This window comes from Leptonotus elevatus, chromosome 19 (genome assembly GCF_054856555.1).
Source record: "Leptonotus elevatus isolate MCC_2025b chromosome 19, RoL_Lele_1.0, whole genome shotgun sequence".
Taxonomy (NCBI): domain Eukaryota; kingdom Metazoa; phylum Chordata; class Actinopteri; order Syngnathiformes; family Syngnathidae; genus Leptonotus; species Leptonotus elevatus.
In genome coordinates, this window is record NC_141257.1 from 13,380,018 (window position 1) to 13,396,605 (window position 16,588).

The 16,588-nt window shown below is 39.7% G+C and overlaps 1 protein-coding gene across 1 annotated transcript in view; it reads left to right on the top strand.

The window, feature by feature from the left end:
- The window catches only part of osbpl10a (oxysterol binding protein-like 10a), a 46,560-nt gene extending 30,257 nt beyond the window's left edge, over positions 1–16,303 (top strand). Inside the window, exons 6-13 of the mRNA XM_086063006.1 lie at positions 1,971–2,196; positions 7,197–7,327; positions 12,238–12,381; positions 12,441–12,939; positions 14,074–14,260; positions 15,222–15,404; positions 15,462–15,615; positions 15,685–16,303. Of these exons, the coding sequence (XP_085919132.1) occupies positions 1,971–2,196; positions 7,197–7,327; positions 12,238–12,381; positions 12,441–12,939; positions 14,074–14,260; positions 15,222–15,404; positions 15,462–15,615; positions 15,685–15,729 (1,569 nt within the window). The 3' untranslated portion in view covers positions 15,730–16,303. The remainder of the gene's footprint in view (positions 1–1,970; positions 2,197–7,196; positions 7,328–12,237; positions 12,382–12,440; positions 12,940–14,073; positions 14,261–15,221; positions 15,405–15,461; positions 15,616–15,684) is intronic.
- The last annotated feature ends 285 nt before the right edge of the window (positions 16,304–16,588 follow it).

Consider the following 16,588-nt stretch of genomic DNA (forward strand, 5'->3'; position numbering starts at 1 on the left):
TATTATCCACAAGGAAGATGCAACTTTGTCTTCCTCCCTTTTGTGATGCCTTTCGACCAAATAGGTGATTCCTACAGGAATAGTTCTCATACTCCTCTTTTGGTGCAGAGGTGGATATAGGAGAATGGATATACGAGTATTTATTAAGAGCTATGATACACAAATGGCATGTGAGCACAGAAGAATGTGATGGATGGAAGAATGAAATTAAAAAGACAATTGCAATGCACGTTCACTTTTAATATCATGTAATAAACAGGCAAAATGAGAGCGATCATGGTCTCACTATTTTTGCGGATTTTTTGTACAGTTCATAACTATATTTTGTTCTCATTTATTTCCGGTTGGATTTCACTGTCGACCACTAGATGGCGACGCACTATTTTTTATTGTCTTTGACACTGCGAATTTGACAATAGAAGAAGATTGAAAACAGGAAGTCCAGTATTTCAAGACCCTGCTATTTTTTGCTCAAGAATATTGAATGTTAATCTCCTTCAATCCTAGCTTCATTTTGCAATTTATATCTTTGGGCATGATTATTGATGCATATTAAAAGATGATAAACTAAGTTTGTTAGTTTGGGAAAAAAAACTGATTATTTATTTTAATTTTGCATTAAAGTGTATTACAGATTTTTTTTTTCCCTGATTACTGTTTTTTAACCAGTGATTCGTGTTTATTTCGTACTTTGTATTCGTCTAGTGATTAAAAAAGGCATTGATGGTACCGGTTCAGTCATTGTTTTCCAAAATAAGTGTCTTATTTTGATTAAACACAGACGTTAATCAGTCTTCTTTCATGAAGGACTACAGAAATCAGTGAACAATTACTGTTGATATGCTGAAATCAGAGGATTTGGACAATTTTACATTAAAAAAATGTCTTCAAACGATGACTAGATTATTCAAATAGTTGTTGATTAATTTGATAATCAATTACTTGTCGATTAATCGATACATTTTGGCAGCTCTCGATGATAGATGGATTGTAAAGTACGGTACATCTTTAAGAGAAAGTTGAACTCATCCCATTTAGAGACGGTTGCTTCTATGCTGTGGAATAAGTATCAGAGTTCAACAAAGTACCTTGTCATTGTGACATTTTAAAAGATTAGAAAATCATTGAACTCAGGCATTTTTGACAGCTGGCTGATATTTATCCAAGATGGCCTTCAGAATTTGAATTAAGATCTGCAATTCATCCTGCTACTGCCTCCGCTCTGCCTTTTTGCCAGTTTCACTCATTTCTCATCTACAGTATACGACCAGGATTTATCCACCTTCCATTTTTAAATGTGTACCAGTGCGCTCGAGTCAAGCCTGGCTCAAGTGGAAGTTAGAAGTTAAACTAGACAAAGTGCAATTTTCTGTAAAAAATGCTAAGAGATGAATGTATGTGCTTATGAAGTAAATTAGTACTAAAATGTGGTCCAAGTGTGGTTTGAACCCAGGTACTCTATGGTGGAAGGCAATTGCTCTAACCACTGAGCACATGGCTAATGGCGTATTTATTTTTGAAAAGTGTCATCTGATGCTGAATGCTAGCATGCGTTTAATAATTTCAGTGAAATTATAATGCATTTCTTGATATGGTAGCCAGTTGCTATACATGTATATCACTTAGCATAGGCTAATGGCCATGGATATATTTGCAATTCGAACCCACGACCTCCTGGTTACTGGATAATGCAATATATGTATGGAAATGCGCTTTAAAGTGGGACTTAAATAGTTTTTAATGTCAGTCCCATTGAAAATGAATGTTGAAAAGTAGATATTTAATGTTAAATTGTGCAAATACTGTAAGTAATGTGGAATCGGATGATATATATATTTACACCGGGAGGTGTGAATGTTTGAAGCAAGTTTAAATCGGAAGTGTTATGTGGGAGTTTTCACACGGGAAAAAAAGTGCGATGAATAAAAATGCCAATAACATATGTGGGAATGCTCTCACGTGTCTTCCAGATGATGTCGCAAGCCGAGGGCCAACAAAAGAACCTTGTCCAGTCCATCGACTCGTTGCCCCCCAAAGGCCCCATCTCCTGTCTGGACCAGGACCTGCTGCTGCTCAAAGCCACGTCGGCCGCCACGCTCAGCTGCCTGGGAGAGTGCCTGAACATCCTCCAACAGAGCCAAAGCCAGGTGCCGCCTCAGTCTCAGGCCACTCAGCGTAACCACGGAGCCTCCACGGGTGAGTCGTCCCTGGGCTCCATTCTTGTACTGCTGGAGCCCCCAACTTCTCTATCCTCTCCTTCCTCTTTGCCCTTTCCGTCCGCGTGTTCAGAACCCGTTAGCAAAGGCCGGCTGGACTGTAGTTCCTGTCCCTGCCTGATGGCTAATATCAACTTCAATGTGTGTAGCAAATGTTGCTGAATTTTTCCTTCACTGTGCCTGATCATAATGGAGCCAATAAAGTTATTTGGATTGAAACCTCCTGCAGCCTGAGGGTGCTTCACTGGATTTCAAACAAGGATGGGGATGTCAAATATGGCAGAATGTACCTCAAAAGTGCCAACTCGATATTCTCGGCTTGTTTCTAAACCTTTGAAATTGACAGTCAGTCCTGACTTCTTTGCACCAACAGTCGCCATGCGTTGTTGTGGAGTGGGACCACCTTGCTGCAAGTACAAACCACTTTGTATCCGCTGCCTGGCTGATAGGCCCCGTGGGGTTCCAACCGCACCCTCGCCTTCAGCATACGCGCCCCTTAATACAGTGAGGAATTTTCTAAGCAGAATGCTGGGCTGTGCGACGCATGAGAATGATCCACAATATGAAGAAAAAGCGCTTAATGAATAACTTGGCAGTGCATGGCGTCGAGCTTGTGAATGGACTGATGGTCTGTCTCGCCAGGCCAACTCTTCTTGAATCCGCTTTCCTCTCCTCTGTCGCCTCCATGAACTTCAAAATCCTGTGAGGAAGTGAAATGAAAATCCACAAAGGAGATGAAATTTCACGAGTCCCTTCACAGCCTGACACAAGTCATTTTTTAAAGTAGGCCCTTGATTTACTGTACGTACATGCAGAGGAATGGGCGGACAGTGATTTGCATGGACAGCAATAATGTGACTACTCAACACGTTTTAAATCGTTCCGTGCTCGTATCTTAAAACATGAAGCGTAAAAACTTTGTCTCAGGTAATGTTTTTTATTAGTATTATTGTTTTATGGCTAATTGGGATTGAACACAATTTCTTTTCTTTTTTTTTACCCGAGTGGATGATTCCCTCATTTTCACTGCAACCCCCTTCGCAACCGTCTGTTTTACTGGATTTTGACTGATTTTGCAAGGCCCACAGAATATTGTGTTCTGTTGTTATAAAAACATGGTCTCTTCTTTCATTAGGAAAAACATATATATTTGTATCTGTTTCTGCAATTAGCATTAGAATATAGCTAAGTTGTATCATTATTCACAAATCTGTTTAAAACAGTAAGGAAAAGAGCTTTTTGCAAGATGGCCCTGTTTGATCACTTATACTCTGCTGCCACCTACTGGTCGTTTTTGTAATAACTACCATTGCTTCAAGCGTTCTCTTCAGTTCAAAGCCTTCTGTATGCTCTAGCATTAAAAAAAAAACATTTAAAAAACTTATAAATAAGTCTTTGGGAGCATGGTAATATTTAAAATAGAACGTATTTATCAGTTTTTGGGAGCAAATGATTTCAAATTAGTTATGTTCGAAACCACTTTTTTCCCCAAATAGCAGTACGAGTACTCAATTCTTGAGTAGTCACGAACGATACCGATACCAGTCACTGATACCACTAATACTCTTGATAAATTAAATTTACCTCCTAAAACGGATGGCAGATCATTTTAAAGGTAGGCCTATATATCCCAACATAGCATTTTTCCTTAAAGTTTTCTATTCTTTCTATTTTTCTAAATACTAAGCTTTGGCTCTACTGGTATAGGTCATCGTCGCAAATACCAATACCTTGAAATAAGGCAGGTGATCGGTACTCACCCGTCCCTAATTAAAATAGACCCTGTATGCTAATGCTTATTTTCCCAATTGGCAAAAAGCAACAATCATGACATACAAAGTTCTTCAAATATTAGTAACATATTTTTCTATATATTGGCCACAGAAAATTTCCCCACAAAAATACGCCAATATAATGATTGTATGTCTTATTTCCAATGCTTTCTACAATACAATTATCTGGTAATTATGAAATTTTGAACATTCTTCTATTTTAATAAGTAAAGGGTTAATGTGAATGGAATGAAAAGTCATACACTTTTTTTTTTTTTACATTCTGTAATTATGGAGTATTGATCTAAATCTTGCTGTCCATGCAATTGTATAACATAACGTGTGGAGCATGCATATCTTCCCCCTTAATTTACACCAGCATTGTGCACTTCCAGCATGCATCAAGCCAGTGGCCTATAACAGAAGATGAACCTGCTTGAAATACGATTGTAAACACATCATAAAGTATGTATTTATCTATACATTTAGAAAATCTATTGTGACATGAGAATTGATCATGAATAACCCGCTCCCGCGCACACACACGCAAATTTCTCCCCTGGGTCCAGTTTCATCCAATAATAATAATCTAAAGCAGGGATCTCCAAATTTTTTTCCACCGCAATCTACTTTTAGATTACTTCAAACACAACAACAAATCAACAGCGGTCTCAAAATGCCGCTGTGTGTACCCCTCCTGATTGGTGGACTGGGTTCACGCTCGTTCCTGGTTGGCTGCTTCCTCGAGGGTCAGTTTTGAATGTTGTTTACAAACAGCAACAGAAATTTTCAGATTTGAAATCTGTCCGCGATCTACTCAAACTACGCTGCGAGCGACCAGAGAAGCCTGCTATACATGGTCGGTTACCCCCCCCCCCCAAAAAAACCAACCTACATGGTCATTAAAAAAAAAGAAAAAAAGAAAAAAAAGCCTTATTATATACATGGTCGTTTAAAAAAAACACCTTACTAAAAAAAAAAACACGCTTTATGATACATGGTTGTTTAAACACCCCCCCCAAAAAAAACCCCAGCCTTGGTGGTTTAAAAAAAATGCATTACTATACATGGTCGTATAAAAAAAGCCTTACTATATATACATGGTCGTTAAAAATAAACGCCTTACTATATATACTATACTATACTATACTATACTATATATACTATATACAGTCTTTTTTTTTTTTTTTTTACAAAATGCCTTACTATACAAAAAAGTTCCTTACTGTACTTGGTCGTTTAAAAAAGTTCCTTACTATACATGGTCATTAAAAATAAACGCCTTACGCCATGGTAGTAAAAAAAAAAAAGCTTTATTATACATAGTCGGTTTTTAACAAAATGCCTCACCATGGTGCCATGGTGTTTTAAAAAAATGCATTACTTTATATACATGTTCGTTAAAAAAAAAAAAGCCTTAATATACATGGACTATGCATGGTCGGTTAAAAAAAAAAAAACGCCTTACTATAATGGATTTTTTAAATTTATATTAAAACACTTTACTATATACCGTACATGGTCGTTTTTTTTTTAAATAAAACACCCTTACTGGTTTAAAAAAACACCTTATTATATACATGGTCGTTGTTTTGAAATGCCTTAATATACATTGTTTTTGAAAACCTACCTCTGCCTGTCCTGGATTTGAACCCAGGTACTTCAGTACTGCAGGCTCTTGCTCCCCGTGCGCCTTTGCCTTTTTCTTTTACCTGGCCTTTAAGGTCAAATTGTTAAAGCAGGCCTAGTTTTGCAATGGATGTGTCTGAGTTTGAACCCATGTATGTTAGAACTGCAGTCCGCTTGCTTGACCACTAGGCCAAAGTAGAAGCAAAGATGAGTGCTCCCTAAAGTCAGATTGTTGACAATATATGTATGAGGAGCCACAGTCACCTTCAGGTCACGGCTGGATGAGAAGATGGACACACGGACTGTCAACGTGAAGTCCTGGCTTCAACCCCTGCAATAACGTGTAACAGATTCCTTTAGACATTTTTTGCCGAGTCAGGGTTTCAAACCTACAAACATGGAGAGCGCTTTTGGACTGAGTGCTTCTCTCTAATGAAATTCAAAGAACCGCATCTTGGAAGATTCTGCTTTAAACCAAATTTGAGAGCTTGTTAGGAGATTTGAAAGGGAGACAGTCAGACTCTATCAGGACTACTTGGAAATGAGATCTAGCGGTATTTTTACATACAGAGGATATAATAAGTCAACACACCCCTGCTCAGTAACGGATGGATGTGAAAATACTTGAACTGGTAATTGGAACTGTTCATAATTTCTTCCACCTTTGACTCTTTTTTTTTTTTTAATGATAAACAATGTTATTTTTATGACAAATATGCATTTTGAAATTATGGCCAAAAAGTTCAACCTGCAGTTATTTATCTTCAGAAAGGAATTATGAACTGTTTGAAATGCACATTATCTAAAAACAACATTTAATTGTACAGGTTATAAGAAGGAAAACGTTTTGAAATCCAAACTATTTTTTGACACATTTAAGCAGGGGTGTGTCAATTTTTTTTTTACATCAGCTATTATTATTTTAATATTTGTATTTAGTGCATCAATGTCACAATACACAATAAATGTTACAAGTCAAAGGTTACATGACATTGAATTATCCACTCAAGTTTCAATCAGTACAGCTTTTTATTTTAATTAATAGCAATGCATTAATGTCTCATAAATTGTTTCTAAATATAATTCAATTAAATCATATAGAATTCTCATTCTTCTTCATTACGCATATCTAACACACACCAAAAAAAATCTGCTTTTACAAAAGTCCTTAATTTTAATTGATGAATTATTTCATGAATTAGAATGTTTAAATTATTGTGAAGTGTCTACTTGGTAAAAAGATGTCAGGAAGCCACATTCACAAGTCAAAATAAAGCAACATTCTGACTTTCTGTTTGGGTATTTATCTTTCTGATACAAAGTCAAAGAGAAGCGGTCAGATATAAAGACACACACACACACACACACACAAATACACACACATGCAATATCCTGTTGTCTCGTCTTTGACTTTTATTGATGAAATCTAATATTGAATGTCAGAAGTAAATCCGAAGGGATTGGCGCCGTCTCCATCCTCCTTGTCATTCTCATTCCTTGCAAGCCAACTTGGGCATCAATACACGCAAATCAATGATGACCTTTGACTTTTGCCGCTGACACCTTGTCATTCACTCAGATGGCGCTCCTGTGTGGACGGTACCAAAGTCACCCTCAGGGCAGCATCTGAAAAACGGCGGTCTGACTCCCCTGTGCTCCGCCGAGCCCTCGCCGGCCTACAGGGAAAGGAGCCTGTCGCACGCAGCCGAGGTGAGACAGGTCACTTTGGACTCCGTGTCCTTTTGTCTAAAGGGAAGAAGGATTGGCGTCACAAATGTCGACTCTGCTGGTTATTGCAAAAAGGAAAAAGAAAAAAAGATTTTGCTTTTTTTTATGTGTGATGTCTCAACCTATGATCAGTTTATCAGCAAGCTCTACATAAGCCTGATAACCATCCTGTTCATTGGAATCAGCTGTGTTGGAGGAGGGAAACCTGATTCAAATGATCAACAATTGTGATCCAAAAGATTGATTGTGATCATTGAATTGAATTGAATCATTTGCCTGAATCATTCGATCAACGATTGTGATCATTTGGATCAGGTGTGTTGGAGGAGGGAAAACATCTGAAACACGATCAACAATCCTGACTTGATTATTTGAATCAGGTGTGTTGGAAGAGGGGTATTATCTAAAACATGACCAACAATCCTGACTTGATTAAATGATCAGGTGTGAAGATGAGAGGAACATCTTTGAAACATGATTGATAATCCTGACTTGACTTATTCGGAACAGGTGTGTTGGAGGAGGGAAAACATCTAAAACATGATCAACAATCCTGACTTGATTATATGAATCAGGTGTGTTGGAGGAGGGGAAACATTTAAAACAGATCAACGATCCTGGATTGACTTGAATCAGGTGTGTTGGAGGAGGCAAACATTTAAAACATGATCAACAATCCTGACTTGACTTGATTATTTGAATCAGGTGTGTTGGAGGAGGGAAACGTCTGAAACACGATCAACAATCCTGACTTGATTATATGAATCAAGTGTGTCAGAGGAGGGGAAACATTTAAAAAAATGATCAACAATCTTGATGTGACTATTTGAATCAGGTGTGTTGGAGGAGGGAAACAGCTGAAACGTGAACAATCCAGACTTGAGTTGATCATTTGAATCATGTGTGTTGGAGGCAGGCAAATATTATTGGACCGGATCCTACTGGGTGCATTTTACTGTTGTGTGCAAAACAATTTTCCACGTTGTTTCTGGATTACACCAGCAGAGGTCAGCACAATGCTTTTTATTTATATATGACGTAGCTTTCCATTAGCTGTACCACTTCCCCTGTTGAGGGTCACAAGGAGCAAAAGCGGGACAAATTTAAAGCACCAGACAAAACAGTCACACTCAATGACATCAAGTATGAATAGTTGAAAGTTTTCATCTAGCTGAAGTGGAAGTAAGCTTGAGGATGAAGAAGATGAAGACTTGCTCCATCTGCGCTAAATGTCGGCGACCATGACGCGTAAAGCCTGGGAATGGATGTGGAGACAGATGATGTAACAAGGGTGGCAGGAATGAGCAGAGGAAGGAAAGGAGGGTGGATGAAGGAAATGACGGCAAACGGATGATTACGGGAGGAAAACACGACAGAATTTGGACTTGGAAGGATTTCGGGAGGACAAATTATAAAGAAATAGGAAATGAACTGAATGTGGAAAAGAAAAAGTTGACCTTGGCACATAGTGACTAATAAAGGCTTATTCTATTCTTAGCCGGCAGCCCCCAAATCAGTGGAGGAGTCAACCAAGTGAGGGGGGAGGAGGCAAAGTGATGTCAGGAGAGAAAATACAAGGGAGGGCAGAAGTGAGGAGGAGGAGGAAGTAAGAAGCATGCGGGGGGGGGGGGGGGGGGGGCACAGTGCAGGATGATGGGAAGAAGCAGGAGGAGACGTCACTGGGACTTCGCCCTGAGCTTTGTTTCACCACTTCCTTGTTTTTCAGGGTGGGTGGTGGGCACAGCAGCTGCTCACTACCGCCTGACGAGCGTGAAGAGATGAAGATGTGTTGTTATGGCTGCTTAGCACAGCTTTAAGCACAACTTTGACTTTGGTCCTTTTTTGTTGCCTTTTTATGGAGATGAAGTCCAGTTGTATGCCAGTCAAGCATTTAGCTGCACATCAAGAAGACGTGAGTGCACTTTTTATGTTTTTGCATGTTTTCGAAATAGAGCTCCTTCATAAATTATTGACCACTTTAGCCAGCTAACTTGTTTTGAAGTGGAAATAGTTGCTTTATGATAAGATAGCTTGTACATTTAAAAAACAATGGCAATAAAGGAAAATGACGTTGTCTGTTAAATTAGCGGAAATGTCAATTTCTGTAAAGAGAACCTTACTTCCTGGCACATTGAAGCACAAGATGCATTGAGTCACATGAATTTCATTTTCCTTTAAGTGCCGGCGGAGTAGAGCAGAGTTGTATTCAAATTGCAAAACTAGACTTTGGGATATGCACTTCAAGACGACCAAAAATCAAGTGTGTTGGAGGAGGGAAAACGTCTAAAACACGATCAACGACCCAGACTTGATCATTTGAATCAGGTGTGTTGGAGGAGGGGAAACATCTAAAACATGACCAACAATCCTGACTTGATTATATGAATCAGGTGTGCTGGAGGAGGAGAATCATCTAAAACATGACCAACAAAATCCTGACTTATTTGAATCAGGTGTGTTGGAGGAGGGGGTCATATAAAACATGATCAACAAAATCCTGACTTATTTGAATCAGGTGTGTTGGAGGAGGCGAAACATCTAAAACATGACCAACAATCCTGTCTTGATTATATGAATCAAGTGTGTCGGAGTAAGGGAAACATATTTGAAACATTATCATTGATCCCGACTTGGCGTATTTGAGTCGGGTGTGTTAGAGGATTGGAATCATCTGAAACATGACCAACAATCCTGACATGATTTAATGAATCAGGTGTGTCGAAGGAGGGGAAACATCTGAAACATCAACAATCCTGATTTGATTTATTTGAATCAAGTGTGTGGGAGGAGAAGAAACATCTAAATTAATCTTCAAGCCTACCAAAATTGTTTTTATTTAGAAACCAGTATAAACTAGTTTTGTCTCAGTAACAGACTGAAAGGGGAAAGTTTCAAATGTAGTTGGCCCAGGCAGTGACCTCATAACTTTTACGCTGAGCTGTTTTCAGCAATATTATCTGCTTACCGGTACATTCAGCACAGTGCAGATGGACAATAACCTGAAACGACACTATACTACAATCGCAACCAAAGAGTTTTTTTTTTTTTTTTAAGATGAGGAAATTATAATCACTCACTGGAGATTAAATAATGTTCCAATAATGATGTACATTTGATGAACATATTTGAACTGGTAACTCCATTCTAATATTATCATTCAAGATCTCCAGCAGAAGTGCCGTGACCCCCTTAGCAGCAATTTCCTGCCGCAGTCAAGAGCCTTTAATTAATTCGAACCACTGGAATCACAACAGACTGCTTCCAGCCCGCACACGTCTATAAATACATCGGGATCCCGGCACACGTGCGCTCGCTCAGGTCTTTCGTGTCGAGTGTGCACTCTGCGGGCCTTTTGCATGCATACACTGAAATATTCAGGTAACAGGCAGGCGCGTTTCCACCTCGCTGCACATAAACGGCGGGGAATTTTATATTCTCGTTCATCCTGGGTTGTTTTTAATTTTGTTGTTATTTCCAGAGGCATTGTCATTAAAATAAGATCCCTAAGATTAGGTATTGCACAAAAGCAGCGATGGATTTTGTGGCCCACGGGCTTGAGAGCACTTTGTGCATTATACATTAGAATCTTCTTCTCTTTTTTTTTTCCTGCCTCCGTCACGTTACTGCAGGAGATATCAAAGGCATCAGCTCCCGTTTGAACGACGCTCTGTCGGCCTTCACTTGAATGCCGGGAAACAAAAGAAAGCACACATCTTCACTCGGCTTTGACCAGTCATGTGTATCAGGGCTGAAGGCAAACAAGAGGTTGAAAGCAATACATGCGCTTGCTCTACGACTTGCTGAAAAAGCGGTTCGATGGATGAACAAACTGCTCGTCAGAGGTGGCAAATCCAGGTCCAGAAAGTAAAATCCCTGCCACAGTTTAGCTTTTGCCCCTGATGCTAGCTAGCTAGCTAGCTCCCTAGCAGGTAAACGAGCACCATGGGAGCTAGCTAGAGAGCTAGCTAGCTAGCCACCATTTGTGTGTGGAAAAAGTTTTTTTGTTTAAAAAACAACTTTTTTTGTTTCTCTTCGTGCAGTGTTAATTTTGACAAGAAATTTTAATTAACATTTTTTATAGTCTTTTCACTCAAATTAATTCAAGTTTTAGTCTTTTAGTCAACTAATGTTTTCCTTCAGCATACATTTACATTTTTATATAGAAAATTATAACACACCTATTTGTAATTGTAGTTTAACACGCAAGACATTTAACATGGACTTTGCTTCAATTAAACATGTTGAACTGACAATAATATGACGTATTAAAACTTAGTTTTTGCCTAAGGAGATTAATCTTACAGTTGTTTAATGAACGTAAACATGTTTGAACATTATTAAACAGTTTCTGGGTGTTTTTCTCCCACTAGTGTTTCCTTTTTTTCTTCTGATTGGATTTTGTGAATTCGTTTTCACTTAAATTATTGATGAAATTGTCAGTCAATTTTTGTTATTGTCATAGTCTCAATAAATGGCTTCTATTTAAGTTTTCGTTTCATTTTACCATCGTCTTCATAACTTCATGATAAATCTTGTGTTTGCGTATTGTGCTTAATTATTATTTATTTATGTAATTGATTTTGTTGCTTAAATGTTATGTAATGCCAAAAGAGCGTAGGCTTGATAAGCTGTTGTTTCACCTTACGCCTTTCCGATTGGCTTGTTTACACAGAAAAAAATTACATATGGTGTTCCACAGGGTTCAATTCTGGGGCCTCTGCTGTTTTCCTTTTATCTGCTGCTCCTGGGTTCCATCTTAAGAAAATGGGGGTGGTTATTGCAGCCAGCACAACTAGCTAGGGAGCAAAACTAAATAAAAATTTTAAAAATCCTGTTTTTGAAGAAAGAAGGTTTCAAATAGTCGTATTTGATTTTTGTCTGGACGGCACCAGGCAGCGCTGGGAGACATCAGCCGAAGCGAGGAAGTGACAGACACGGAGGACAACGAGGAGGAGGACCTGGGAGTTCTGGATGACCAGAGGAGCGTCATTCTCCATTTGCTGTCCCAGCTCAAACTGGGAATGGACCTCACACGGGTGAGTTTCCCAATCAAACCTTTAAGGTTTGAAAATATTCATCGTCTGGATTTTCCTAGGTGGTGCTGCCGACGTTTATTCTGGAAAAGCGCTCACTGCTGGAGATGTACGCCAACTTCATGGCGCATCCGGACTTGTTCCTGTCAATAACAGGCGGAGTCACAGCCGAGGATCGCATCGTCCGCTTTGTGGAGTACTACCTGACCTCCTTTCACGAGGGGCGAAAGGGGGCTGTTGCCAAGAAGCCCTACAACCCCGTACTGGGGGAGACCTTCCACTGCTCGTGGGAAGTACCCCGGGACAAACTCAAACCTTCGCTCAGAGCCAACCAGGGGTGTGCCAAGGAGTCAAGCAGGAGCCCCAATAATGCGCTGCAAGGGGAAGATGCGCCAGGAGGCTGCTACAGAGTCCGTTTCGTGGCCGAGCAGGTTTCCCATCATCCGCCCGTTTCGGCTTTTTACTGCGAGTGCACGGAGAGGCGGGTGTGTGTCAACGCGCATGTGTGGACCAAGAGCAAATTCATGGGCATGTCTATAGGAGTGTCCATGGTCGGAGAAGGTGAGTCTTGACCATTTATTTCCAGTTGTTAAAAATGGATCTTTGACGTGTATAGCCGTCAATGGCACTGAATGGAATTATTTTGGCTGCCGAGTCATGCTTAGGTCATGACAAAGCAGATAATCAAGTACAACGGTGGCCGATGCCCTTCAGCGCACAAACAACTGATTGCTGCCTTTGTGACACCGCACTTGTAATCAGTGTCGAGCAGAACAGAAGGTGCACATTGAATGTCGACACATTTCCCTTTTCCTGTGAATTTGAAGGCTTTGTTATGTGCGCCATAGTTCGTTAAGGTTGGGTTTTACTTTTACCACCCCCCTTTTTGAGCAGTAAACTATTTTATTTTCTAGAAAGATTTTCAAACCAATATAAATTTAAACTAAGGCTGCACAACTACATAAAAATGTCATGCTAGCATCATGCTCATTCATCCCTGCACTTTGTTTTTGTTAGGCACAAATTATGTGAAATTCAAGCCTCTTGCATTTTTATTCCTCATTTTTAGTTTAAATAACCTTTTCTTTTGTTTATTTTTACAAGTCTTGGGACTTACTGGGCTAACCTGGTACACCTCAGGGATTTATTTCGTGCCATGTCATGTGGAAATGTGTGTTAAAACAAAAAAATAAACTTGGATGTTTGCATCCTTGAATTTTGAGAAAAGAAAGTCTTTGAATCCTTGAAATATAAAATGCTTTAAATATAACTTGAAATGACAATGACAAAATAAAACAATAAGAAAGGGAAATAAGAATAGAACATACTCAAATAATAGCAACTGAAAAAACTAACAAATACTGACTGTTCCTGTGTGTTTTGGCCTTTTGGGGGCAGTATGGAGCCGTGCATACGAGGCGCAAAATGCGATGCAAAAACTCTTATTTCTTTGTAATATGTTTTCTTGGTCGTCCATATTGGATTATATTGAGCATTCAATTAGTATGGCAGTTCAACTTCATTATTTGTAATAAAGATGATTGCTGTTGCTAATGACCAAAGAATGCTGCTCTTAAGGTTGTTTAACAAGTCAGGAACTATTGGGCCCTTAAAACATTTATGATCCAATTAATATGTTAGTTGAATGCAAGATGGGCACTTGAACTTGCATTATACTTGACTTCCTTCTGCCAGGCGTGCTGTGTCTGGCGGAGCACGAGGAGGAGTACATCTTTTCGCTGCCCTCGGCCTACGCCCGCTCCATCCTCACCGTGCCCTGGGTGGAACTGGGAGGAAAAGTCTCCATCAACTGCGCCAAGAGCGGCTACTCAGCCACCGTCACTTTCCACACCAAACCTTTCTATGGCGGAAAAGTACACAGGTGAGTAGGGCGGGAAAAATAATAATCACGATTAATAAAATGATTATTCCTTGATTTGAAAACTTTATAACTACTAAAACGCCAACTACTCAAAAATTTGATAATAGCCTTACGCCCATTCTTCACATTGGACACTATTCTTTTTAAGTACAATACAACCTTATAAATATCATATGAAATTCAAGCCTCTTGCATTTTCATTCTTCATTTTCAAACTTAAGCATTACATGATCTTCTTTATCATATGTATTTCATCAAGTCTGGGGACTTAGTGGGCTAACCTTGGACCTCAGGGATTGTATTGTGCGCTGTGTCGTGTGGAAATGTATGTTGGTATGACCACCCAAAAGAGTCATTGATTATATTAGTATCTTTGAATTTTGAGGAAAGCAAAATGTGAATCCTTAAACTCAAAAACGCAAAACTTGGGTGTTCCTGCGTGTTTTGGCCTCTTAGGGGCAGTGTGGTGCTGTGCATCTATGGTGTACACGCTCGAAATCTATTAAAAATACCCCCCCCCCCTTTTATTATTTTTGTTTTTACAAATTGTGAAGAGTTTATGCTTTGAGTACTGTTATCTTACCTGTAGGTATGCATTTCCACAGCATTTGTGTTTGAATATTCGTTGTTTGAAAGAGTATTACTCCCGAGATGGACGCTAACTTCCTGTTAGCGTTTGAATGGGATCCTGCATTCACTTGCATTAGCGCTAGGCTCGCGACGTGTTAAAAACAAATCATATTTATAGCTAAATACACACGTTATGTAATTCTCCCGGTCGTGTGTTTAGCTTTACACTTAACTCCAACTAGAGTGTCGTTAAATAGCTTAAAAGACGCGCGGGGACGGCATAATTATACGGATTCGCTCCGGGCTAGCGACATGGTGCATTCAGTGTCCTTTCACAATGTAGGGAACTTGTAAAGAACATGCCGTTCAACAAGCGTTTTGTCCGCCATAGAGTGACTGCAGAGGTGAAACACAACCCGACCAACACCATCGTGTGTAAAGCGCAGGGTGAGTGGAACGGAACCCTGGAGTTCACCTACAGCAGCGGCGAAACCAAAGTCATCGACACGGCCAAGCTGGCCGTAACCAGGAAGAAGCTGCGACCGCTCGACAAACAAGGACGCACGGAGTCCAGGTACGAAGACTTCACACACGTGTTCAGAGAGACGTTGATGGGATTGTGTGCTTGTAGGCGGTTATGGCAACACGTGACCAAGTCGCTGAAAGACGGCAACATGGACGAGGCGACGGAGCACAAACATGGCCTGGAGGAGCAACAGAGGGCGGACGAGAGACGGAGAGCAGCTGTTAATAAAGCATGGACATCCAAATACTTCACCAAGGAGGTCAGACTGTGCGCTTACCCCTTTGGTTTTTTGTTTTGCCTGTAAAAAAAAAAGTGTAACATGTTGCAGGGAGACGGCTGGATGTACAACAACCATCTGTGGAAGTCCACTTGACAGCGAGTGATGACATCACATCCAGGGTTCAACATGGCTGCTTGAAACTTTCAAAGCAAAAGATGTGGGCCCTGTTGCCACGGAGACAAGACAGGAGCCAAGCAACGGTGCCAAAGGGAATCTCCACGTGGGACGAAGGACAACAGCATTTTGTATACAGTCTATATAGGATTAGAGTTGTCTTCTATTTTTCACCTGTGCGTGCCGAGGCCTTTTGCACATTCACGCTAAAGTCAGTCAGCAGTTTTTACATCCGTTTTGTCACATATTTGTCACCTAACACTAAAGTTGTTTGTAAAGCACTTTTATAACCTTATGCCAATCAGGGTGGTCATCTAGCAGGAAATAGGATCACATCAAATCATTTTAAATGTCATTGCTAATACAAATGTACTACATTAAATGACTGTGTGGAGTACATTAGACAGCACATTGGCTTTTATCTTTAACGACCTGGATTGTTTAGTCTACACTTTTGAATGTATTCAGACACATTTTTAATGGTTTATTCTCCCATCTTTTGTTTTTTGTGTTGTATTATTCATAGTTTATCACCCATAAAGGCTTACCTCTTCTTGTGTGCCCTTATTTTATACTAAGATCATGAGCCACACCATCACATAGTTGACACTTAAAAACGTGAAATTTTGACTGTTCAGAAAAAAATAGTGATGCCAACTCAAGTGATGCCATCTTAACTGACATAAAGATGAAAATTTTCCAAATTGTTTTAGTCAAAGGCGAATATTGCCACCCTTTGGTTAAAAATTGACTAGGCTTACTGTCACAATAAACCTGCAGCTTATGTTTTTCCACCAGCCATCGACCAGTAAGAAAAGCAGGACAATTTTAAAACAAA